General features: G+C 41.4%; 1 protein-coding gene across 3 annotated transcripts in view; it reads left to right on the plus strand.

Annotated features, from left to right (window-relative positions):
• Window positions 1-27,642, plus strand: part of Ppp2r5e (protein phosphatase 2 regulatory subunit B'epsilon) — a 140,816-nt gene that overhangs the window by 103,535 nt on the left and 9,639 nt on the right. For all 3 annotated transcript variants that reach the window (XM_027418261.2, XM_027418260.2, XM_027418259.2), the window contains exons 5-12: window positions 2,175-2,267; window positions 18,305-18,435; window positions 18,576-18,635; window positions 19,452-19,560; window positions 21,249-21,302; window positions 21,414-21,464; window positions 23,307-23,426; window positions 26,142-26,269. In XM_027418261.2, the coding sequence (XP_027274062.1) occupies window positions 2,175-2,267; window positions 18,305-18,435; window positions 18,576-18,635; window positions 19,452-19,560; window positions 21,249-21,302; window positions 21,414-21,464; window positions 23,307-23,426; window positions 26,142-26,269 (746 nt within the window). The remainder of the gene's footprint in view (window positions 1-2,174; window positions 2,268-18,304; window positions 18,436-18,575; window positions 18,636-19,451; window positions 19,561-21,248; window positions 21,303-21,413; window positions 21,465-23,306; window positions 23,427-26,141; window positions 26,270-27,642) is intronic.

Genomic DNA, 27,642 nt, shown 5'->3' on the forward strand with positions numbered 1-27,642 from the left:
GTCACACTGAGAGCTCTGGTATACTGGCTAGTCAACTTGTCCTAGTGGTGCGCTCATCTGCCTTCTGAGACTGGAGCTGTAGGTGGCCTATGCCTACCCAGCCTGACATGAGTCCTGGAGTTGAACTCCATTTCTTGCTTGCATGGCATGTACTCTTAACTTCGAAGCTGCACTACAACTCATGTTTCAGAAATGAGAGGCTGTTGAGTTTTGATGTTTGCATTAAAGAAATATGTCTATGATTCTGTGAGAAGACTATAAAATACTCTTTTCCTAACATTGACTTGTTTAAAAAAGTATACTTCAACCAAAACAATAAATCACAGCTTGAATTGTCAAGCAAATGTGAATCTGTCTTCTGTTATATATTAGACTTTTTTTTACCAAAAACATTTAAACAATGCATCACCTTATTTATTTATCTTATTTTCTCAGGTCAGGGTTTTTCTAATTAGACAGCCTGGCCTCACACTCACAGCCCTCCTGCCCCAGTCTCTTAGTGCTGGGATTTCAGGCATGTGCTAGCATACCTATCTAAGTTCTTTTCTTTATAGTGAAGTATTAAAATAGCAGTTGTTTTAAGAATATATATGCTTCTGTTAACATGTAATGCATTTTATTATAAAATGAAATGAAGTGTATTTAAAATTTTCTCCTTTTCCTTATAAGTACATATAAAACATCTAAATTTAGATATTCACACATGCATGCATATTTATTTCATAAAACTTTTGGGTATGTCTGTTAATTTTAAGTGTGAAAGAAAGAAACACAAATGTTTTAGGCAAATGATGGTGATTATGTTTATCACTGTACAGAAGGCTTTGCATGTAACATTTACTCTTAGTATCATCTCCATTGCAAAATGAAAGAAACAAAATTTCAAAAAACGAATGTGCTTTGGCTTATACAGTTAGTAAGGGATACAGCTGGGCTTCTAGCCCAGGGTTCCTCTCTTAAAAGTTTTGGTTCAGTGATGCTGCTGTCTAGTCTGGTGTGGCCTTTAACATAGATTTATTATACAAACAAAGAGAATAAACATCGATCCTGCACTGTTTATCTGAAGAGTTATTTGAGGCTGACCCTGCCCGTGTGACTACGCTGTTTCCAAATGAGGATACTGAGTTACACAAACATTGCTTCCCAAGAGTGTAAGATGACATACACTTTCTTAAAGAAAATCTGGCAGTGATGATGAACAATCCAGAGTGTTTGGGTGTCTTTTCAGCTGACAAGCCCACTTTTAAAAACATTTACTCATGAAGTAATTGAAGAAGTGTATGCTCTGTATGATACGAATTGTGGAGTGCTTTGCTAGAGAAACACTATAGAAACTAACTATCTGAGCACAGGAGATTGCTTAATTATGAGCAATGGAATTCACTATAAATTATCAGTAATGGCTTATTTACAAAAATGTTTCTGATAATGTTGACACAGATTATTCATTATGTACTGTTTAAATGATAAAATAACTTATCAAGAATTGCAAAGATTTATATATAGTTCAGATGTGTTTCAGAGGAAGGGATGTACATAAAATGTTAACGGTGGACTGGCAGGATAGTTCATTAAGACAAGATGTACTTACTATCAAGTTGACCTGAGTTCAATCCCAGGACCACATGGTAGAAGAAGAGAACTACCCTCAGAACTACCTACCTACCTACACAGAGCGGGGCAATTGGGAGGGAGATGGGACAAGAGGGGATGGGGACAACGACAAACTAAACAGTGGGGTTCTCTCGATGGTGACAATATGGAATTTTATCTGCTTTTGCTAGGTTTTTTGCTTTTTAATTTTAAAAGTTAAAAATTACAATACTAAGTCGGGCATGGTGGCGCATGCCTTTAATCCCAGCACCCAGGAGGCAGAGGCAGAGGCAGAAGCAGTTGGATTTCTGTGAGTTAAAGCCAGCCTGGACTATAAAGTGAGTTCCAGGACAGCCAGGGCTACACAGAGAAACCCTGTCTTGAAAAACCAAAACCAAACAAAAAAAATTGATAACACTAGCTGTGAGTCACAAGAAAGGCCAGCACAGCTCATGGATTGATAGTTAAACTTGATGTCCTAAGCCCTGTCAGTTTTAGTGTAATGTGTTTAGTGTAATGTGTTTTTAGTGTAATGAATTCTAATTTGAAGTTAACTACAGTCTTTGTTGTTGTTATTGCAGCTTATATATGAATTTTTCATACGATTTTTGGAAAGCCAAGAATTCCAACCCAGCATTGCCAAAAAATACATAGATCAGAAATTTGTATTGCAGGTAAGCATTTTTTTTCTAGTTGTATGCATGTAATTTATTTACTAACACTTCATCTCATTTTCTTCGATATTGTTAAAACAACAACAGTCTTGCTGGTGACTGTTATGTTGCCTCTTAGTTAAATGTTTATACGAGATAGTCTCTGTTATTTCCCATTAAAAGTAACAATGCCTTCTTAAAATTTATTTGTGGTAGAATTTAATTCCATACTAAACACCATGAATGCCCATCCCTAAATCTTTCTAAGTTTTCTTTCTTAAAAGTTTAATTATAGAAGAATTTCATTTGTATGATTGATTTGTACAAATCTTTAAAAAAAATTATGCTGGGTGGTGGCCCATGCCTTTAATCCCAGCACTTTGGAGAGAGGCAGAGGTGAGTGGATCCCCATTAATTCGAGGCCATCCTGGTCTACAGAGTGAGTTCCAGGGCAACCAGGGCTGTTATACAGAGAAACCCTGTCTCAAATAACAAAGCTGAACAATTACATTCATTTATTTTGTGTGGTGTGTGTATATGTATTTATATGGGTGTATGTGTGTCACACCTCTAGTATATGGGTATATGTATGTCACACCTCTAGGTCAAAGGACACTCCCTCCAGAGTCATTTCTCTCTTTGCTTTGTAGGTTCTGTGAATTAAACTGAGTTCCTCCCCAGGCCCAGTGTGTTACTTTAAAACCTACTGCTAGAAAAGGTTTCCTAAAACACTTCAGGATATAGCTATTAAAAGTGAATAGGTGAGCTAGTACGTGCAGAACACAGGTAATCAAAGTATGAGGACTGTAGCTGTCACTGGGAAATTGCACAATTTAACACTGTAAGATTTTCCTGCAGGAATTAATTCCAGCCTATCCATTTGGGGCATCTTAGGATACCTGTTTTTCCTGGTTTCTCATTTTACATCTGGAAACTGTGGACTACATTTTCCTTTCTATCTGAGATTTGGGACACTTTCCTGAAACTGAAGTTTTAGGAAACATCTTCTTGTTCCTATTGTATTTCCTCACGAATTAACGTGGACACTGGAACAGAGTTGTGTGTGGGCTCCTTTGACAGGAAAGAAAATACCTATCTCCCACTGAGACATTCATTTAAGTAGAACTTAAGTAAAAACATAATTGTGGCGGACATCTGGTCTCCTATGCTTTCACAGGGTAAAAGCCACTAACTTTCATAGTGACCTCATGCCCTGCCCTAATTAGATTAAATTCAGAATTCAGGATATCCACATTGAGCCACAGCCAATATTTTGCTCAAGGTATAGCTCGATCATAGACTCCAACCCACCAGAGTGCCAGGAGCAGGCAGTCTGCTGAGAGCCCTGGATTTGTGGGTATTCCTAGGCTTTCTAAGATGCTGGCAGAGAGCTGGGAAGGAGTGTTGGTCCTTGATGCCCTGAGGTACCAGTGGAGAGCTGGGAAGAAATGTTGGGCCTTGGCTGGGGCAATTGGCTCTTTAGCACTTGCACACCCTTTCCCTAGGTGTACAGACAGGGTATTGAGTTTTGCTGTACACACAGAGTCCATTGGTACTGCATTGGTGTGTCATGTGGATTGGCCCACCAGCTGTCCGTGTGCATTGTCTGTCATGGATTGAGTTCTTAATTCTATCAGCCTTTTCTCTCTTGTCAGCGTTTCAATCCCTCAATAGATTATAGCAGTCCTTTTGTCTTCAAGTATAAAATATGCCTCTGAACACTGTATCAGGAGCTTGATCAGGCTAGTTCAGCTTGGTGCGCCGTTCTCTTGTCTGATTTCTTTTTATTTTTTAAATTAATTAATTGATTAGTTTTTGTTTTTTGAGACAGGGTTTCTCTGTGTATCAGTCCTGGTTGTCCTGGAACTCACTCTGTAGACAGACCAGGCTTGCCTCGATCTCACAGAGATCCACCTGACTCTGTCTCCCGAGTGCTGGGATTAAAGGCGTGTGCCACCACCTTCTGGCTGTCTTTGTCTGATTTCTTATAGGGGAAATCTTAATAACATTTCTTGTGGTTGGATGATTTTGCTAACTTTTGTTAACTTCTAGTCTTCACTGACTTTAATAGACTTTGCACGATGCTGTAAAGCCATGTTTTCTTTTGATCTTGTTATATAGCTTGGTTTTAAAGTCTAATTATGAAACCTGCCATATATTTCTGTGGAGTATCATTAATCTCCAGTCTTTGGAGATCTTTCTGATTGTTTATTGTTATCACCCTATTTACAGTCTTGCACCTTTATGACATTTGTGACCCTCCTTTAAGTCATTGAGTAGAATCGTGATATTTGACAAGGCTAGTAGAGGCCTGTTCGAGTTTTTATAAGTTTCCCCATTTTAGCAGATTCATGGATCAGTTTTGTTTAGAAATGGCAGAAGAGAGACTTGCTTAGAGGCTTTGTGCTTAGAGCAGTCCCCTCACCGTGGAGCTGTATAACTGAAGACGTGCCTTGCACATCTGAAGATGTGCCTTGCACACGCCTGTAGCCTCGCTCTTGGGAGGCTCTTCACAGGCGCAGATTCCCCCATAACCTCTGGTATTTGAACACTTGGTTCCCAGTTTGGGGGGTTAGGGTTAGGAGGTATGACTTTGCTGGAGGAAGTAGGTCACCAGGAGCAGGCTTTGAGATTATATAACTTCAGTCAATTTCGGTTTGTTCTTGCTTGCAGTTTAAGATGTGATCTCTCAGCTTCCTGCTTCTGCTTTCATGCCAGCACTTGTGGCAACACCTCTCTCTGCCATGAGGGACTCTTATCCCTCTGGAACCATAAGCCAAAACAATCCTTTTTTTTTTTTTTTTTTTCATAAGTTGCTTTGGTCATGGCATTTTATTACAACATCAGAAAAGTAACTAACACCAGCTATACAAGGAGAGACACTGTCTCAAGAAGAAAAGGTGTGTTGGGGCAATGAAATACTGTTCCTCAGCCACATGGCACAGTAGTAAACTTGTACGACTTATCTGATCCTGGCCCGAGTGCCTGTCAGCTATGGGCGTGGTCAGCCCTCCTAGGTTGCTCCCTAGACAAGAAGTACAGAGTGAGTGGATCTGTATCTGCTGTGCTTTGAGCCACCTCTTTTTTTCTTGCCTTTGCCATCCCCATCTTCTCTGCTTGCTGTTTCTCCAGGCTGCTGGTGGCATAGTTGGCTTCCTGATGTTTTCCTCTCTGTGCCTGTTTCTGAGCTCTCTTTGTGGGAGGTTTGATCCTAACGTGGGCCCTGCTCGGGTACATAAGCCTTTGTGGTTCCAGGAGCTCCCCCTGTTAATTAACCCATCCCAACCATGCCTGTCTTTCCCTCCTGTGCCTTACCTGACCCTCAACGGGCAGTGTTTCCCACTTCTGATTCTTATTCAGGACTTCTCTACACCTTCCTTCTGTCTCTGCTTATTTTCCCCATACCCAGACCACACAGGGCCCTTCTGTGTTTTTGTCTTAGCACATGAAAAATCCTCATACTCCTTTTCACAAAACAAAGTAACATTTTCTTTGAGCAAACCTTTTCTTTTCTGTAGATGCTTTATGATCTCAAAATGTTTTGATGATTTCAACGGGAAACTTACTAAGCTAAAACTTACTCTAGTCACAAGATTTAAACGTATTTTTCATTTCCCTAGCTCTCTTCTCTTAAGTGAATACAAAAAGCAAAATAAGAATGGAGCGACTTTAAAGCCAGGCATTGTTGGTACATGCTTTTAATCCCAGCACTCGGGAGGTAGAGGCAGGTGGATCTCTGAGTTCGAAGCCAGCCTGGTCTACGATTGAGTTCCAGGACAGCCTCCAAAGCAATACAGAGAAACCCTGTCTTGTAAAACAAAAAACAAAACAAAAAAGAATGGAGCAACTTTACCGGGCCACAAGAAAGCTGTACTGTAGCATACTATAAGGGCTGAGAATGGGCTCCTCTGTATACTTGGCAGCTTGACTACTAACAAGTGTTATTTGATTCACGAGCTCTAGTCTACTCATTCACTGTGTAGATTGCAGAAGGAGCAGGATAGTGGTGGGCAAAATATGAGACACAACAAAAACGCAGTTGCTTGGTCTGCTTTGCTCATTTGGTAGTTTGGATACAGTGAGTTCTTACCTTCAATCTAAAGCACATTGTTGATGCCTTTGAGACTTGGTGTTGTCTTGTGTTAAGTAAGTCACAAGTGTGCTTGCTATGAAATGACTTGTACAGCTCACTTGCTGGTCCCATCTGGGAAATCACATTGATATGAAATACTCATCCTCTCAGATCCTTTTTATATCACAATATGTTTGATTCTAATATTAATTTAAAAATCTTCACCTTTTGAATATTCTTTTAGTGGTATGAATTTAACCTAAGGGCTCACATTGGCTAAGCATGTGTTTCATTGCCAAACTGTATTCCCAATATGAAACAAAATTTTAAATCTCTGTGAAACTTCTTTTACAGAGCAGGCCTTCCTTAAGGAATGTTGGAATACAGTATATTCTTAGATGGGAGTAAATTTGCCATCATAAAGATATTTATATAGTCTCCAAGATAGTTTTGTTTTTTGGGGGGGGTGTTTTTTGAAACAGGGTTTCTCTGTCTAGCCCCGGCTGTCCTGGAACTCATTTTGTAGATCAGGCTGGCCTCAAACTCAAGAGATGCACCTGCCTCTGCCTCTGTAGTGCTGGGATTAAAAGTGTGCACCACCATATCTAGCTAGTATAGTTCTAATTAAAATTCTAGTTTCTTTTTTTAACTTAAAAACTTCATAGTTCATGGTATACATTTTTTGAGAAAGATGTCTAGTAGGGTACTTTAGATAATTAGAGGACTGGAAAAAAAGGATAATCTATTCAGGAACATTAATTTAAACTGTAGTGTAGAAATAAGAGAAGGAAATACAACAGAGGCTTGGGAGGAGGGGATTCTTCTGAGTAAGCCAAAAGCCCATCAGAAGATAGTGCCAATGAGCGATAGATAGGTACACATGGCATCTGGTAATTAAAATGGTCCAGTTCCTATGAGAAAATAGTATCCATAGTATTCTGTCAAGTGTTGGCCCAGCAGTTCCATAAGACATGACCAGATGTGTCTACAAAGATTCTGGATGCTTCATTGTTGATGATTACCCCATTAGAAAAAAACAAAACAAAACAAAAAAACAACAGGTCTTTATCCGGAGTTGTTTGGAAAAACTCTAGACATTCACGTAGTAGAAATTCATTAGTTAGCTAAAAAGAATATGAACAGTTGTACACATGATCTGTTTTGAAGTGGTGCATGCATGTTATAGAACCCTATAGTTTCTGAGTCTGGGTCTGTGTTTTTGTTTTGTAGTGCATTAGGGCTACTCTAGAGACCTTCTCTCCTTTATGTGAGAGATAAGCTGCAAGCTTCCCAGTGAATGCTTGAAGCCACAGACAGCACTGACCCCTGTATCAAGTACTGCTATACAGTGGCCATCTAGTGGCCACCAAGTGACCCAACATGGAAAAAGGATGATTCATATTTGGGGTAGGATGCAGTGGGACCCTGAGCTTTCTTATATTCCTCAGAATGACTATTTAAATCTTAGGAATTATTGCTGGACTTTTCTGTTTACTATTTTTGGATCATGGTGTGAAGCTGAGAACAGATCTATGTGGTTGTGGCAGAAACTACTTTACATGATGCTGGGTAATTTTTAAAGAGAAGAAACTCCTTGCTCAGGAGATCGGACAGTGCTTACCTGCTACTAGTATTTTCATTTCAGATAAACTTTTGATTTGAGAGCCCTTTTCCATTGTATTTTTTTTTTAATGGCTTCAGGTTTTGAAGCTATCCATTGTTAGCCTGCATTTGCCTAGCATCATATAATTATTTGACACCTGACTTTTACTGAAAAATTCTAGGGTACCCTATGGCTTAGATGGTTCTTCTTAGTCCGCCTTCTTTTAGATGCTATGTGTGGTTTCCTCTGTCCCTAAATTCTTTTATCAATTCAACGTTGCCAACTGATTTCTTCTAACCAGTGTTGTATTTGAATGTGTGTTAGGACCAGGAATGGAAGAGCTGGGTTAGCATGCTTAGGATTGGATTTTGAATAGATTTCCAGACAACAGCCTGTCTGTCGTTGGGTTTTGTTCCAGGGTTTTTAGATGTTTTCATTGTTTTTCATCCAGGAAAAGTCTGACTGCCCTACTTGAGCAACATTGTGATTCTTATGAAATTGAGATTTATAGAACCTTTATCATTTTTTTTTAATGTACTCACCTACATCTTTGTCAAAGATGGCTACTGCATAGTGTACCATGTGCGTGCCAGTGTTGCTTTTAGATTTATGTAAGCTGCAGGCCTGCCTCAGCTCAGGGAACAATGTTTGTTCTCAATGAAGATCATTTTCACCTGTTGAAGGGATCTTGGGAAATGGTTTTTTCAAACTGCCGCTTTCCTTACCCCCCTTTTAGAAGCAGACTGATTGCCAACCTTGGATTGTCTCATTGGATGAATCACTGTGGCTCTTCAGTAGCATGTTTCTAAAGATTGCCTTCAACCACTCCCTAAATCTGAAACAGTCAGTGGTTGCTAAGAGACACACAAGTCAAGTATCCCTATAGCATACCTACTGCTGGAGATGGCTGTTTAGTAATTATATTTCATATTTTCGTTATATTTAGACATGATTAGTATGCAAATTATGCAAATCATCAAGTTTGGCCTCAGAAAGTGACCTTCTGATATTGCGTATTTATTTAAAACTTCAAGATAAAACTGGACATGGTCCAAAGCAAGCTGTGAATGACTTTTTTCTTCTCATCTGAATAAGTTCCATGAGGCCTTGAATTTCCACTCTAATACCAAGATTTTTTCCAAACCAGTTCCCTGAATATGTCACAATATTTATTTACATTTGTCTCCCAGAGCCTATAGCAAATAAAACTTTAGTAAACTTACTTCTGCCTGGGGTTATCCATCACCAGCTGACAATGAAACACTCCATTGCCTCATCATCTTCAGTCCAACATTTAGCTCAAAACCTATAAAAGGACCCAGCGAGGTTTGCCACTAGGCCTGATGGACAGAGTTGATTCCCAGAACCCACACTGGTGGAAGAAGAGAGCCATGCGCACACTCGTCCTATGATCCTCACAGGAGAGCACTGTGGCATGGGCCTCCCTTCCCGTCACAGACATACAATAATAACAAAATAAGCTTTTAAATGCATGTTTCTATTTTCAATTATGTGTCTGTGTGGCTGAGTTCATGTGTGAGCAGGTGCCTGAATAGACCAGAACCTTTGATTCCTCCAGGGAACTGAAATTCTAGGCAAGTGAACTGCTCAGCTGTGTGCTGGAATTGAAGTCTGGCCCTCTGGAAAAGCAGTGTATGCTCTTACTTGCTATGCCTTTCCTCCAGCCCCAGCACAGTATTTCTTAACCCTTATTTTAAAGGGCTTTAGGCTTTGCTGCTCCAGCTGCTGCACACAGAACAGCTTCCCGAGCAGACTGCACATCAGGTGTGCTGTCTCTGGGAACTTGGAGACTGGTTTTTCTTGGAGTTCTTAATGCCTTGCCAAAAAGGAATACTCTCTGTCCATCCGTGTTGAGACTGGGCCCGTGAGCCATGTAGCCATTCCCTGTGTATTTCCTAGTACCTCATTATTCAGTACATCAGGCTCTGTGTTCAAATGATGGTCAAATTGGTCGTCTTAAAATGTAATCACAAGGGGAAAATGCTGCTCTCTTTCCTTAATCAAGGGGAAAATGCTTCTCTCCTGTGGACAGAATGACTGACATTAGGAGGACAATGCAGTCTGGGGGAACTTCCTACTTGTGTAACTGAAACCCATTGGGTCTTGAAGTCAGAGATGCTCTGTGCTGAGGCGTGTAACCTTGTGATCCCTTGTCCACGTTGTGCTTTCTAGTGGTTGCTGGTGGTCGTGTAGCAGTTAGATTCAGGAGCTCCCCGCTTCCCTCCTGGGAATTGAACTCAGGCCTAGGAAGGTACCACTGACCTGCTCCCCAGCCCAGTCCCCAGGCAGCTTTGTGCTTGTTTCTGGCTGTTTTCTCTGTGTGCATCAGGTGGCCTAGGTGAAGTTTAGAAGCTTTTCATTTTAGGATAGCTATTGCCAGCAGAGTCAGAAACATGGAGCTCAAATCGTAATGCTGTGTCAGTTGGATGAAGACATTAGGACACCCAGTTTATTCATTATCTACCGGAACATACCTTTTTCTTTCTTAAAGTAACATGTAGAAAACACTTAGTTCTCTGGTTTGTGTATGCACACGTGTGGTGCACAGTGGTCCTTCTACCAGACAGACCTGGGGATCAAATTCATACCTTCAGAATTGGCAGTTTCTTTCATGCATTTAACTCTTTTCCCTTGAGAGGACCTTCTTGCCTTTACCTCCCAAGTGCTGGAATTATAAAGCAGTTCTCCAGACTGCTACTTTATATGGAGAGGTGCAGGGCAAGCACTTCTTTACTGCACTAATAGGCAGTTAGAACTGTAACTTTTACTTGAAGTCTTTTTCTTTTTTTTTTTTTTTTAATGTTTTTTAAAGGCAGGGTTTCTCTGTATAGCCTTGGCTGTCCTGGAACTTGCTTTAAGTCTTAATAATCATAAAAAAGTATTTAGTGACTTTGAAAACCAGTTTTAAGTAACAAAGTATTGTCTACTTTAATGATTGAAATATTTTTATTTCTCCAAATCCATAGTCCCATACCTTAGAGATAATTTCTAATTAGTAGGCTTACTCTACTATCTCCTGACTTTTTTTCATTTAGATGTTATCTATTTAATGACTTCCAATTCTATGCCTAGATGTGTGTGTGTGTAGCAGGGCACAGACATATAATTTTTTTCTTCTCCTAGATCCATTGTAGTTACAACATAAAATATAACTAAATCAAAGCATACTGTTTGCATTTGATGTCTCTCTCTCTCTCTCTCTCTCTCTCTCTCTCTCTCTCTCTCTCTCTCTCTCTGTCTGTGTGTGTGTCTGTCTGTGTGTGTGTGTGTCTGTCTGTCTGTGTGTGTGTGTGTGTGTGTGTGTGTGTGTGTGTGTCTGTCTGTCTGTCTGTCTGTCTGTCCGTCCGTCCATGTTCATGCCCCAGGCATGGTAACTGCCTTTCTTTGATTGTAGAGTTGAATTTGTTGTGTTTATTTTAGGGTGAGGTTGACTTTTTTGGGGGATGGGGGGGTTAGACCAAGCTGTCCCCATTCACATAGATCTGCCTGCCTCTGCCTCCCGAATGCTGGGATTTAAGGCGTGTGCTGCCACCCCAGCTCATGTTTCTTTTTAAAAGTATTTTATTTGAGAATTCCATTTGTGCTTTGATCATATTCATATACCAGTTCCTCTCAGAGCCCTTCCCTACCCACCCAACTTTGTGTTTGTCTAAAGAAATATTTAAAACAATTTAAAAATAAAGATTTATTTACTTTTGGGGGGGTTGAGACAGGGTTTCTTTGTGACTTTGGAGGCTGTCCTAGAACTAGCTCTGGAAGATCAGGCTGGTCTCGAATTCACAGAGATCCACCTGCTTCTGCCTCCCAAGTGCTGGGATTAAAGGCATGCACCACCACCACCACCTTGCGAGATATTTACAGTTTTTTTATGTGTGTACGTGTAGGTATATGAATACATTTGTGGGCACCTGCACAGGTTAGTAGAGGACCTGAGTTGCCTGATATGGGTGTTAGGATCAAACTTGTGTCCTAGAAGAGTACAGACTCTTAACCACTAAGCCATCTCTTAAGCTCCCTGCCCCCCCCCCCCCCCCACACCTTTTAACCCATAAAGACCAGTTTGTGCTGCAGACATATTCTTGGATGTGTGGTCCTCTACCGAAGTGTGGAAAACTAACTTCCTCTATGAGCATGGAGCTTTTTTAACCCTAAGTTTAACAATTGCCAGCGGTTTCACCTGGTGTTTTCCTGTTTTGGTCAAACAGTGACCTCTGTGGGACTCACACACATGCAAACATGCGCATGCACACAGGCACTCATGCACTGGAGTCAGTCTCTCTGCTGTCCTTTTTTTCTTATTTGGAGGCCTTCCTCCTTGAAGTCATGCGTCTCCTATTCCACTATTATGGTTGCTTCCCTAACTGTGTCCACAGTGCTCATTCTGAGACCACCTTTTGCCAATCTTTGGGGACATGTATTTGTTCACTTAGCTTTCTCTCATTTACTAGAACTTTCCCTCTTGATATTTCCTAAGAAAGAAGAGGTAAGTTTTTGGAGATTACGTGTCTGGATATGGAGATATACATATAGAAATTTAACTACTCACATTTTGACTAGGTATACATTTATATTGTTTTGGTAATCTGTCCTGAGAAGTTTAAGGAATTGCTTCACTGTCTTCTGGCTTCCAGGGTTGCTATTGAGAAAATGAGCAAGCATAGTATAATCTGTTGTCCTTTTTGGAGACCTGGAAGCTTTTGCGATCTTTGTCTTTAACTTTGGAAATTTCAGAGTAGTGTATCTTTATATTTCTTGTGCATGACACTTGAGGAACACATACATGCCTTTCCCACAGCAGAGTCCCTCTGGAAAATTGCATTGAGCTCTTTCTCGATACTTTGTCTTTTTTATGTTGTCTTCCTGTCTTTCTGGATTGATTGGTTGTCTCCTGTCTCTGGCCCTGCTTCTGGACCTGTTGGCCAGTTGCTTTCTTCCCTCCATGTGTTCCTGCTTACTTGCAAGGGGCTAGTTTTGCCACTCTCAACGTTATTGTTCTGACAAAATTTTTATTTTCATCACATTTTGAGCTTCCAAAAGCTCTTTTTGTGATTATTCGTCTGTTACAGCATTTTTGCTTGTTTGTTTTTTGTTTCAGGAGTCTAATATAATTTCTGAGAATGCCTAACTTTTTTTCTTGCAAGTTTTTCCTACACTCCTTGCGGTGTTCCTGTTTCTCCTGACTGACTCCTTTTGGTAGCTGTCTTTTGCTTCTTCCTAGTAATCACCATCACCTGCTCATCTGCCTGTGCTTGATGTAGGTTGTGTGCTTGTGTACAAGCTGTGATCCTTGGCAGGTGGTAACTCACAGTAGGACGATTGAATAGGACCATCTCAGCTCACTGAGAACCCCTAGGCATTATTAGGTCTTTCTCCAGGATCCCAGTGTGCCTCCAGAAGAGACCTACTGATCTGTCTTACCCCAAATTGGGAGCTTAGAGAAGTGGACTGGCTAAGGTCTCACAGAAGTATGCAGGGTTTTATTTATTCCTTACTTCAGTAATGCTTTGTTTATTGGTGCTTGCTATCTGAGGCCAGACCCTTGCTCGTGTTCTCTGGCCTTAGACTGGAAGTCTTTACTACACTGCAGTGCATGGGGTGCTGAGGGTCTGGATCATCCTACCAATGTGGAAGCTGCCTTGGTAGGCACTTCTCACACCCAAGTCATCATAGCACATGCCTTCCATTCTTAAGCCTTTGAAGCAAGTGTCTCTGGTGGGAACTGGTACCTTGTTAGCATTCCTCCTGCTGGGAGGATGGGAAATCCCTTGGTGGAGTGAGCTGGAAGACACTCTGGCTTGGTGCTTTTTGTCCATTTCCCAAGTGGGAAAACCCACAAGTCCTATCTGTCCTTCATGTTCCTCTGCTGGGGGGGGGTGGTTAAGGGGGGTGAGGGCAGTAATGTGGGGGTGGGGGAGGTGGTAAGGTGTGCATGGGGTGTTTATATTTTCCTTCTTATAGTCAGAGTTTAAGAAGAAAGAGGGTCAGTCCTCTCTGGCTGAAAGGCCATCACTGTCCTCTTTGTTTCACTGTATTTATTTGTTAAGGTTCAAAGGAGGGCTTTCAGCTAAGTCATCACACAGTTTATCTCTGTTAGTCTCAGGGAAGCTTTTTTTTTTTAAGCTTGGATTCAGCATGTTGACATGTCTGTCTCTGCTTTGTAATCAGTTTGGAAACTCCTGGTTTTCTTCGGCAAGTTACCTGTGATATTGGGGATATTATGATCTATATATGATCTTTTCTTAAAATTGTTTTATATATGTGCTAGGTTTTGGAAATAAGAACTCATCCTAACCCCTCCTCCCCTTAAAGGTAATGACCTTCATGCCATTACCCTTTTATTTTTGCCTCCCCTATTATAACATTGTCAGAAGTGTGTTGTTTAGGCCATCAGGAAGCAGCAGAACTTCAAGGCTTATCGTTCTTTTGTTGCAGAGTATGAAGCATTTAACAGGACACTCTTTCTTCTTAAAATCTGACCGAAATCGCATTGTAAGAAGGAAAACATAATGAAATATTTAGTTAAATAATCTTTGTTTAATTATACAGTTGTTAAACTCCAGATTATCAATATAGAAGCTAAGTTGATTCAAGTTTTGCTAACATTCCACCCCCACAAACCTCTTCTTATGTTAGTTGCATATTACTCATTAAGCCCTTTTGCACCACTTAAAGTAGAAACCAGATTAAAAAATAGAACTTAAAAAGGTTAATAATTTCCATGCACAAGGAATGGAATGCAGTAGCTGGGTTAGATATCTTGTGTAATTTTGAGTGTGTCTTACGTAAAGAGATAGATAATGAGTACGTCTGAGGCACACGTACCCTCCCTCTCTTTTCTGGCCTGTGAGTAGAATGCTTTCCTGTGCAAGTAAATTGTTAACTCACTGGTTGCCTCCCATAGTTAGCTGTAAGTTTGTTCAGCACTCTGTGTGCCCAGCAGCAAGGACATCCGTGACATGAGGAAAGGCCTCAGCACATATTTGTTTATTTTATTGCTAAATGGGCAGAAATATGACATTTATTGCTAACTGTCATCTGCCAGTCAGGCTGCTGCCTTCCACAACCCACAATCCCTTGGGAAATTGCACTGGTTTGGGTGTGATGTAAGTGACCCCCACTCCCAGGGTCTTGGTACCCAAGGTGGCAGTTTAGACAACTAATATGAAACCTTTAAGATGTAGGAACTAGTGAGGGGACCTTAGGTCTTTTGGAGCACACTCTTGGAAGGGATTATAAGACACAAGTTTCTCTTTTTCTCTGTGCCTGGTCGGAACTGTATTGTAATTATTTCCTTGTCACGGTGTAAATGATGAACCCTTATCGGTGTAGTTGAAGGGCAGTCCTGGCTTTGGAGCTATCTGTGCTGTGACATTTGAGTATTCAGCTTTCAAAATTGAGATATATATAAAAAAAAAACCATTCTTTTTCATAAGTAGTTGTATTAAGTGTTTTGTTATAGTGTCAAAAAAGCTTGTTAATGGACTGGAGAGATGGCTCAGGGGTTAAGAGCACCAACTGCTTTCAGAGGTTCTGAGTTCAATTCCCAGGAACCACATGGTGGCTCACAACCATCTGTTATGAGACCTGGTGCCCTCTTCTAGTGTGCAGATATACATGGAAGCAGAATGTTGTATACATAATAAATAAATAAAATCTATTTAAAAAAAAAGCTGGTTATTACAAACACTTGTCCCTGTTGTTTTTGTGTGTGTATTTTGCTGGTAGGGCATGGATATAACTTTCCCTAGAAGCCTCTTGTCATTGTATTTCTTCCAAAAAGAGTAGATAGATGCATTATGCATGTGTACAACATCTTGAACTACTTATACTGTTTGTTTTTATCCACCGTTAGGCTAGACTCTGAAATCAGATTATGTCTGACTTGCATATCACTATATCCCTGGCACCTCCTTGCCCATTTGTTGGCTCTTAATATACATTAATAAAAATCTACTCAAAATACTCCAATGAGAGCAAACAGATAGAACAGATGATACATGATGAGTGCTGTAAAACCAAACTTGTGGACTGTTTCACTGTCCATTTTAGAAGATTTTCTTTCAGTTTTTGCTTCCTGCCATATTTCAAGGGACTTCATTTTTAATGATTTAATTTTTCGTAGAACTGTCTTTCTTCAAACAAAAGCGTGTCCATTTGATTACCGTCCCCACTTTGCTGGGAGGCTCAACCTCATCTCTGTCACTTGGACTCATGTATGAATAAGTGTATATAGTCATGTATGCATTAACACACACATGTATAGCCTTTTGTGAGGATGAAGGTAGGTAGCTTTTATTTACATGCTGAGTTGGTTTTTGTTTTATTGCAATGGTGATGAGCACATTAAGAAGTAATAATATTTAGGAGTGCGTCCAAGTTCCAATATCATTTTTTTTTTTTTTTACAAAATAATAGATTTGTCAGTTATAATTTATGTAATAAAAAGTTACCCCCTTGAAGTTTACAGTTCAGTAGTCTGCATCTGTATGTTTAAATGTGTGTATGGGGTGGATGCAGGTGTGTGTACACATGTATGCTCATACATGTGGAGGCCAGTGATCTGTCATTCCTTGGGTGCCATTCATCTTTATTTACTTTGAGACATTGCCTGTCACTGGCCTGAAGCTCACTGGTTGATTTGACAGTGAGCTCCATGTATCCTTCTGTCTTTCCTCCCCGGTGCTGGGATCACAAGCATGTGCCTGCCACCTGGCTTTTTTCGTGGATTCTGGAAATTGAACTTAGGTCCCCTATCTCCCCAGCCTTCCAATTCAGTAATTTTAAACATACTTACAGGACTGTGCAACCATCCCCACTGTAGTTGCAAACTGTTGTCTCATTTCCAGATGAAATCTAAACTCATTCTTATACCTGTTGTGAGTATTTCATATAAATGGGACATGTATCTTTTGTGTCTGATTTCTGTATTTGTCACAATGGTTGGCAGCCTCTTCTGCATGGTGATAATAGGAGGATTGGCAGCACTTCATTCTCTTTAGGAGCAATGCTCCTCCTCACATACATACATACATACATACATACATACATACGCACGTACGCACGCACGCACGCACGCACGCACGCACGCACGCACGCACGCACGCACGCACGCACGCACGCACGCACGCACGCACGCACGCACGCACGCACACACACACACAGGGTTTCTCTGTACGACAGCCCTGGCTGTCCTGGAGCTCACTCTGTTGACCAGGCTGGCCTCAAACTCTGCCTTCCAAGTGCTTGGATTAAAGGCTTGCGTCACCACTGCCCGGCTCATATGTAATACATTTTGATCACTTCCCCCCTCCCCTGTCATGCCCTCGTTTGTCTCTGTTTCACTTCTGAGTGTCTTGTTCTTCTCAACTAACCCCTCTCCCCATATCTTCTCTTGGTGGGTGTCTATACTCCTGTAAGCAATCCTAGTCTGTGTCTTGCTGGTTGCTTGGTTGGCTAGCCCCTGACATCCTCTTCTCCTTGTTTTTTCTATCTTGCTCTTCCTTCTCTTCCCAGATTTCTCCCTTCTGTTTATTTTCTCTGCCTGTCAGCCCTACCTATTCTTTCTGCACTATTGGCTGTTCAGCTCTTTATTAGACAGACTATCGAGTGTTTTAGACAAAGAATCATAGCTTCACGGAGTTAAACAAATGCAGCATAAACAAAAGCAACACCTTTACATTGTGAAACAAACAAATGTTCCAGAGCATAAGCAAATGTACCATACCTTAAAATCATATTCTACATGTTCACATTGAGCGCTTTCACCCTGAGCACACCACTCAGACTAACAAGAACATTGCTGGGGTCATTGGGAATTTCAGTGTCTGTTCTGGGTTAGATTATTTCATCTTTCTGGGCCTTCTGGTAGAGCTGAGGGGCTTAATTGGAACATAAGCCCAGGAGATAGTGACCTACAGTGTTGAAGGTCTCAGACTTAAGGTGTTCGTTCTCTTTCTGGGTTCAAATACCAGTTCTAACACTTCTCACTCTGCCATCACCAGCAAGTTAATTAAGCTTTCTTTACCCCTGTTTGCTCATATGTAAGGTGAGGATAAAACCTCACCTTAAAATACTGGCAGAAGTATTGTTTAGAAAATGGTCTATTGATCAGGTGAGCACTGCTTTGTCTGTTACTGTTACAGCAACTGACTGCAGCATGTCTCTCTTCCCTGGAAATAAGGCCTTTGACTCAGCCTAGCTGGTTTCCCAAGGACTACTGCTGCCTGGCTGTAATGGTTATTTAGTAGCTTTCTGAAGAGGGAAGAAGGAACAGAAGGATTATAAGGAATGAACGATAGAATTTCTAAATCCTTTTCTAAAACCATCTCTGACAGCTTTTTATTCTACCTTCGTTTACAACAGCTTCTGGAGCTATTTGACAGTGAAGACCCCCGAGAACGAGACTATTTAAAAACAGTCTTGCACAGGATTTATGGCAAGTTTCTTGGGCTTAGAGCATTTATCCGAAAACAAATTAACAATATTTTTCTAAGGTGAGTGAATGGTGGGCAATCAAGAGAGCAAAGTTGATGCTTTTGCAAGTGTTAAGTAACCCTCCAATAGTTGAAGGAAACGCGCTAACTTCTTCCCCACTCCCTTCCCTCTCCTTTCTCCTCTCTTCTTCCCTTCTCAGGTTTGTTTATGAAACAGAACACTTCAATGGTGTAGCTGAACTGCTGGAAATATTAGGAAGGTAAGTATTTGCTGTGAATTGCGAATCTCAGTGAGTCTCATTCACTGAAGATTCAGGTGACGGAAGGCTGTACACTGACTTGGATCTCTTGCTCCAAGTACCTCGGGTCTCTCTCATTTGTGCCTAGCCTGTTTGCCAGATGACTCAAGGAGTCACCCTCGTTCCATAATTACATATTGTTAACTACCCCACAATGACCAGAAGGAGATCACAGCTTACTCAGAGACAGTGTGCCTGATTGGGTGGCAGGCTAGTGACAGCAAAATGTCTCATTTACTAGGCCTAGCTTGTGGGTTACCTGTCCTTTCTCACATCTGTTAAGAGCAGATTTATAATAAATTGAAAAGATTGTATGCCTGGGTGTGAAGTTCTAAACAGCTGCTGCCCTCAGAGGAGGAGTGAGGCTGCTGTTGTGTGGGGTTCAGAACTGACGGAGCTGGACAGTGATGGCCCAGACTTTCCTCCTAAGAGGAGAAAGGGAGGTGTAGTACTTTGATTGACAGCTAGACAGAGGAGCAGGGGAGGACAAAACATGGGTTTGATAAGAAGTTTTGGGGCACTGTCTGCCTGTTTGGGAAAGCACAGCTTCCTCTGTTGTTCATAATCAAATTCACTTCTTTTTAAAATTCCTACTTAATAAATGACGGATGTTGAGGTAACTAAAGAGTTTTCAATGTCACTGGTGGGAGGGTTTGGTCATGGTTTTTGAACAAATATAAATTAAGAGTTACCCAGCTCATGACAACAGCTTGTCTGGGTTCAGTGTGTGGGATGACATTGCTAACCTGCCTTTTTTTTTTTTTTTCTTTCCTCTAGTATTATCAATGGCTTCGCTCTACCACTTAAGGCAGAACACAAGCAGTTTCTGGTCAAAGTGTTGATCCCTTTACATACTGTCAGGAGTTTATCACTCTTCCATGCCCAGGTAGAACTTTATATTAAAAATCTTTTTTGAGACAAAGTCGTCCTTTGTAGCTAGAGTGGCTGTGAACTTTCAGTCTCCCAGCCTCTTCCTCTTGAGTGCTGGGATGCCAAGAGAGTGCCACCACACCTAGCTTAATGTACAGCTTTTGAAACAAAATGAAGTTTGTGTTTCTTAGGATATTGTTTTCCTTTTTTTTTTCCCCCTTTTAAAGGAATGTGTGTTAAAGGTTAAAATACTCCCTGAGGAAAATAATAAAGTATGTGTTTTTTGCACACAATAGAATTGTGAAACTATTTTACAGGTAGGAATGGGCTTTGCTCTGTTTTATTTCGTAGCAGATGTCTATGTTCACAAGGTTACCTGCTACAAAGATTGTCCATAGTAGAATGTATATAAATGCAAAGAGTATAAGAATGTAACAGAATGAGGCAAGTGTGAGCATTGCCTAATGAATTGAATGTTCTTAAATACTGGGTGCTGTCTCACTTTGCCCTGGGCTGTCAGCTGCCCCTTGCCCCTCGTCTGCATCACCACTTCTCATCTTGCATACACAGTAGACACTTTCACAAGTAAGCAAATCTATCAGTATTTTTTACATCTTCCTTTTTATAATTCCTTCATGACTTTGAAAATCAGATCTTGCAGGGTGTGGTCACTCTCACCTTGAGATCTCAACACTTCCAAGGCCAAGGCAGGAGGATTGCCTCCAGATTGAGGTTAGCATTGGTAACAGTGTGTTGTCCCAGGAAAACAGCAGAGACATACATAAGAGGAGTAGTGACGGTGATCAGATTGTCCTCGCTGTAACTCTGTCCTGACACTGCATTCATTGCACAGTAAGCATGCCACTGGAAGACATAGTTGATCTAGTGATAGTTTTAATTTTAGTGCTTTAAGCCTCTGGCTCCCTTCTCTTTTGAGTTTGCATTAAAAGTAACACATTTTTCTAAGTAGTGTTCCTTCTTAAATGTGGAACTCTGTATTTTGAAGAAAAAATTGCTGCATATGTTCCAGATTTAGCACACCATCAAAATGCTGGTGTTTTAAGAGGACAGGTTTTCTGTTCAGGGATCTTTCTGCGCCCTTAAAAAGCTCCTCTTTAGTCTTTGCAGTTGGATATAGACCATGGTTGTTGAAAGCATTCCTGTTGAGACTGGGAGCACTCCCCAGATTCTGACTTTGGCAAGTATAACCTTTGGTCTTTTGGGGGAACCGTGTTTTCAGGTTCCCCTGTAGGCAGTTGCCTGAGTTTTTAGAACTTGAGATGCAAACTGACCGTGAATGTAAATGAGATCCTCTCAGTGGTATTGAACGAGGTATTTCATCCATTTTCCATTAGCCTTAGAGGTTTTAGTACTCTTAAGAAAGAAAAAACTTCCTCTGGAGCCTTGTTACTTTGTCTTTAACTTGAAAACCCAGCTTTTAGCTATAGTCTCTGCTACTTAGGAAGCGGGGGTAGGAGAATCATTTTGGCTTAGGAGTTCAAGACCAACAACTGGGTAACATAGCTGGATCCCAATTCTAAATAAATAAAATTTAAAAGTCTTATTTTTCATGATGGTTTAAATGAAGTGATTGTGATGTTAAAACCAGAGTCTGGATGCTTTTGGGACATGTTGGTGCTGTGTGCTTTCAGTTTTTATAATGTGGAACTTATACTCTATCCTTTCCTTTTCCTTCTTGTTCAGCTGGCGTATTGTATAGTACAGTTTCTGGAGAAAGATCCTTCACTTACAGAACCAGTAAGCTAATAATTATTTCCTTCCATAATGTGAAAAAAACTTAAGAAATTTTTTTTATTAAAATTATGCGAAACATTAAATGTCTCTTTCATTTTTCCTTTTTCTTTTTAGGTTATTAGGGGGTTAATGAAATTTTGGCCTAAAACATGCAGCCAAAAAGAGGTAAGTACTTAACATCAGAGAATGCCAGCACCGTAGGGAGTGCTTTGCCGAGCGCCCAATGGGGTTAAGCATGCACAGACATGTGCCTCATCTAAAGCTGGCTTGTAGTGTGGCAGTCAGTGATCTCAGGGTTACTAGTGATAAAACTGAGGCATCCAGACGTTAAGTGGCATACCTAAGCACACTGAACAAGAGCATGCCAATAAACCAGAACTCGCCTCCTGAACTCTGAACACTGGGCTTTTAGCCATTGTAATCCCTGGCCATGCATCACTGTGTGTCCAGTTATTTAGCTCCACAGGGATGTATGTCACTGTCACAGTGACTCTGCACAGCATGGAAGCCTGCTCCAGTCCCCAAGGCTTATACTATGTGCAGTGTCATAATACACAACAGACCTTTAACTTGTCATGCTTGGGGATGAGGTGCCATGCAGGCACCTAAACAAGCATGTCCTGCTATGGGTGTTGGTAAGGAGTGAGTCCCCAGGCAATAGCTTGAAGGGAGCCTGTCTCTACCCCAGATGAGAAGCCCTCTCCTTCTGGCCTGGAACAGGCCACCTGTTAGCTTTATGTTCCAAGAGAATAGACTGTCTTGACAAAGGATGCAGCATATGGAAAGAATCCCTCTCACACATCAGCTTTGGTCCTAACCCTACTCTAGAGCCTCAGGAGGTTCCCCCAGTCCACAGCCTCAGGAGGTTCCCCCAGTCCACAGCCTCAGGAGGTTACCCCAGTCTCCAGCCTCAGGAGGTTACCCCATTTCTTGACAGCCTGAGGTAAAGGGAATTTCTGCATCACTAGGGAAGAAGTGTCATTCTTCATATTTTAAGCGCCTTCTTATCTTTTCCCATTGTTATTTTCATGAATAAATAGGTAACTGATATTTATTTGTTATTTTTCCATTCTATTTATACAACTGTCTAAATCTATTTATCTTGCTCCATTGTGTGATCTTCAAGCTTTCTTTTGCATACAGCCCTGAGGCCATGAGATTCACTGTGCTCTAGAGAGAGTGGGGAGAGGGAGAGAGAGTATGTGTGTGTACACGCGTGTGTGCATATAAGCATAGAAAACAGGTCAGTGTGTGCTGATGTGTTAATGTGGTACTTTAATATGAGTGAGTTTGCTGTTTGTCTCAGACTTGGCGAGCATAGCAGAAAGACAGCTGCTTGTCGAGTGACTGTGTCCTTCTGTGGTGGTGTGGACTATGCGCATTTGTTCAGGAGGGTCAGCCATTGTTTTAAAAAGGTGGGGTCAGGTGGGGTGTTAAATATCTGGGTTGCTAGCAGTAGGCAGAGTCCCAAAGACCTGACAAGGGAGAGACTAGTTGTCCTGGGGCCTCCATGTAATTATAATTCCCAGTGCTATCAGTAACTAACTTTAACAGAATACCCTGTACTGAGTTCTTTGTGAAGTGGGTATGTTCTTTGTGTGTATGAGGGCGTGCGTGGGGTTTGCACATGGAGGCCAGAGAAGGATTCTTGAAACAGTGGCTTGCTGTAGAACTTGGAGCCAGGCTGGCAGATAGCAAACCCTGAAGATTCTCCTGTCTCAGAACCCCATAGCACTGGGGTTATAGGCATGCTTATGGGCCATCTGTCTTTTTATGTGGGGACTGGGGATTTGAACTCATGTTCTCATGCTTTCATAGCAAGCACTCTTACCTACTGAGCCATCCTACTAGGCCAAAATGAATAAAACAATGTCTGGGGTTTTTTTGTTTGTTTGTTTTGTTTTGTTTTGCTTTATGTGTACATTTTTCTTAAAATTGTCAGTAAAATTGATCATGTGGATTTTTTGGTGATGAACCTCATATTTTGTGTTTTGCTTCTATTTATAGGTCATGTTCCTTGGGGAGCTAGAAGAAATCTTGGATGTGATTGAACCATCACAATTTGTTAAAATCCAAGAACCTTTGTTTAAACAAATTGCCAAGTGTGTTTCTAGCCCCCATTTTCAGGTTAGTAGTAAACAGAACATGAGCCAGAGTGGTATGGGCCACGTGAAACCATTGGCTAAACTTCATTTGTGTTAGGAAAAAATCATTATGGGCACTGGCTATATAGGTTTTTTTTTTTTTTTTAATTATGTTTATGTGGGTATGTTTACATGAGTGCCAGAGGTGTCTTAGATCTCCCTGGAGCTAGAATTCTAGGTGGCTGTGAGCTGCCTAGTGTGGGTGTGGGGAACTGAATGAACCCGGGTTCTCTGCAAGAGACAGTCGGTGCACTCTCTTAGCGACTCTGCCATCTCTCCAGCTTCTTTGTTTTTATTTGGGATTTTCTCACAGGATAACAGTACTGTTAATAAATAGTCACCTGACATTGAGCTCCTGCCCCTAACAGGCTCTATCTCTTAACTTCAATTCCCATAATACCCTGCAAGAAGGCATGATGGGAACGCAAAGCCGAGAGCAGTCAAATGCTGTAGCTTGGGTAAATTAAATGAAATGCTAGAGTTTTTTCATTGTGTGAGAAGGAGTATTTGTAATGCTTAGGAAGAGTAGAGAAGCTGAATGTTATCCTGTAATGGTCTCTCCCATTGTCCTGATGCGGCCCTGCATGCCTTACTCAAGGTTCCAAACTAACAAGGGAGTGTGGTTGAATTTTTATTTTAAACGTGGCTTCTTGCTAAAAAGGCTAAAGCCCATGACCTTCCCATGGCCTGCTCTGCCTCCTTGTGGCTGTTTGAGGAGAGCACGGGGAATGTGTGCCTGGATGTGTACCTTAAGGAGGTGCTGTGGAAACCACCCAGAAGAGAAAGGGACCAGAATTGAACACACTGGTGGCTGTTCTCACCAAAAGTCCACCGTACAAATCCAGCAGACTCGACATGCTACCTGCCATTTGAAGATACTGCTCAACAGCGCAAAACCAGTTGTAATTTGATGGTACATGACCCTGTAAACTGTCAGATAGAGAGGCCCTGGCTATTACTGTCTTTAAATCTAAAGAGATGTTAGTATATTAAGCTAGTGCTCATATTACACAGAACAAAAAGGAAACATAATAACTTGTGTCCAGTCTGGCTGCAAATAAAAAGTTCAGAACAGCGTGTAGAGATTATGCACACTACACTAAACCTGTGGTACTTAAACATATGGACTGTTTATCCTTCTGTGTTCACTAGGCTCTTTCATGTAGTGGAGGCCAAGGTTCTTTCACAAAGAACATGGCAGGGAGGCTTATATGATGCGCAAAGCTTAGAGAGAAAGGTAACTTGTTAGACTGAGGATGGTGTTCAGTAGTTGAGCATTGCCTACTACTTGCAAGAAAAGACAAGCAGGGAAAGAGTGGGGAAGTCGTGTTTTGGTTGGCTCAGGTTGCCATAACAGAATGCTCCAAACCAAATAGCTTAAACAGCAGGGATTGATTTCCTCACAGTCCTGGAGGCCAGGAGTCTGGAGCCGTGCTTGGTTCCTAGCATGCACTCTGACTCTGCCGTGATCCTATGTAACTCCCGTGTATGTATGTGCAGTGTTCATTCTGCTCCACAGCCCTGGTCACAGTTGACATCTAATAGAAGCACAGGTGGTCCTGTTCTCACCAGTTTATCAGCTCTTTAGGGACATCAGGGGAGACTTAAGAGCAGGCTCTGTGTCTGCCACTTGCTAGCTATGTGACCTTGAGCCGGTGACTTATCACCTAGCTCTCAAAGTCCTCATTTATAAAATCGGAATAATGGCACCAACTAAATTAGTTACAGCGTTCAAAAGCAGTGATAGAAGTAGACACAACACTGTGGCTGATGTGTGGTAGTGTTCCTTGAAAACTGTTTCTCAGTGCTTGGGGACCAGTAACCAGTGTATTCAGCAGTGTTTTGAACATGCTGAATGATGTAGCTAGAAAGGTTCTAATTTCCCAGTCTGTCCAAAACATGATTTTTTGAAATTTACATAAATAAAAGAAGCCATTTGAATACAAGTCCAAGATGAATAACTCCAGGCCCACAGATCAAATGAGAGCATGGCAGCATGGTGGACAGAGAACAGGAATCCAAGACAATAGCAAATGATAGACTCCTCTAGCCAGATATCACCTTAGAAGACCCCACAGCTTTCCAGGTAGCTCCACAAGCTGCAGACAAAGCATGAAAACAAAAGTCTGGGGGCTGGAGAGGTGGCTCAGAGGTCAAGAGCACTAGCTGCTCTTCCAGAATTCCCTGGGTTCAATTCCCAGCACCCACATAGCAGCTCACAACGTTTGTAACTCCAGTCCCAGGGGATCCAACACCCTCACACAGACAAACATGTAGACAAAACACCAATGCACATAAAATAAAAATAAGTAAATTATTTTAAACAAAGCATAAGCCTGTGGGGACATTTAAGACTCAAAGAATAACAAGACCTAAGCCAGACAAGGAGTGCTGAAAGTGGAGCTGGACGAGAGGGTATGTGTGAGAGGAAGGATGTGTGGGAACTATACGGGAAGAGCGTGGAAATAGATGAGATGTGTAGACTCAAAGGAGAAGAAAAGTTAACAGGTAAGTGAAGAAAACCTTTTTCTCCCCAAACTGATGAACCACCTGGCAACTTCCTGAGAGATCATAAATCTTCATAAAATGTAAAGAGTTATTAATGTTTAATTATACTTTTGATTGAATGATTTAAAAATAGCCTTTTAAAATACCTTAATTTGAAAAGATTACAATTTGTCCTTTTCTTTTCTCAAAGGTGGCAGAAAGGGCACTCTATTATTGGAATAATGAATACATCATGAGTTTGATAGAAGAAAACTCTAACGTCATCCTTCCCATCATGTTCTCCAGTCTTTATAGGATTTCAAAAGAGCATTGGAATCCGTAAGCGTTCAGTTTCTTTCATCCTTCCCTCCCTCTTCTGCCCCCTCTCCCTTCCTCCTCTTTTCATTAGTAAAATGTCTTGGAGCTCACTGTGCTCTGAATGCCATGCCCATTGCTAAAGCTGCACACGTGGCAAGATAAACATCCCTCCTGAAAATTTGCTGGCTAGGGGACTGAAAAGCAAGCAAATATTTTCACAAAGTAGTGCTATTTGGTTAAAACACCTGTTTACTTGGGAGGCTTTCTGGCCTGCCTGAAGGTTGCCAGATGTATTTGGGGAATGTTCTGGAGCCCCAAAGATGTGCACTGGCTGGCAGGGCTCAAATTAAACCTGGCAATTTTTTCAAGGCAGGATCTTACTGTACAGATCGTGCTGACCTCAAATTTATGATCCTCCTGCCTTAGCCTCCTGAGTGCTGGGGTATGGCTGTGCTTGACTTCAGCTAGAATCCTAATAGAGTTTGGTAGGTGGGGATGATTGGGCAAGCCTCTTCAGATAGGGATCCCTGTACTGGCTAAATAGGCACACATGTGTTAAAGTGCCTGTCAAGTTCCGAGGCCTGTGGGTTCTAGAGGACAAAAGCATGAGGCCTTTGGGTGAACAGCACTAGAGATGAGGTGAGAAAAGGGAGCGAGGCCTGCATGAGCCTTCTCCAAGGGCACTATTGGGAAAAACTGAGGGGCTGTGAGGAGCTGGTCTGAAGGGATCTACATTTTATAGGAATATCTATTTCCTAACATCTAGCTCAGTTGTTAGATTTGGAGGGGGACAAAAGTTACAGTCAAGGACAGGTTTAATTTAGCCCTAGAAGAGCTAAAGTATTCTATAGTGAGATGCCTTTACATATCTATCTATGAAGTAAAGTTATGTGGCATTGAAGAATTAAGTGCAATTCAGTTTATCATATCTGTCTTAAATTTTTGCATAGAGTTGGAAAATAACATTTTCTTTCAATTTTTTAACTTGTTCTACATTAATAGAACTTTTAAAAAGAGTCATTAAGCCCTGTTGTACAGACACTCTCCCGAGGGCTGGAGAACAGCTGTAGGCAGCGTTAGTTACTGCCCAGTGTCCAGTGCTTCTCCAGGGCTATGCTTGGGAAGAAGACCATTCTTGAGCCTTAGCTAAGTTTCTCTTCTTCTGGGCACCAGCAGAAGCCACAGCAGACACCAGACCTCCCACTAATGTGTGACTTCATCTTTTTAGAGATGCCTTCTTAGTAAGGTCAGGGCGTTTGTTGCAAAATGGAAGCAACCTTGTATAGCTTTGAAGTGGGAGACACCATTTTTTGCCTTGTCTGAAGCTTTCAAGTCTGTCATAGCATAGTCCTCACATTGTCTGTGTCAGGAGTGTATTCTGCTTGATAAGACTA

The sequence above is a fragment of the Cricetulus griseus genome, chromosome 5 (genome assembly GCF_003668045.3).
Source record: "Cricetulus griseus strain 17A/GY chromosome 5, alternate assembly CriGri-PICRH-1.0, whole genome shotgun sequence".
NCBI lineage: Eukaryota > Metazoa > Chordata > Mammalia > Rodentia > Cricetidae > Cricetulus > Cricetulus griseus.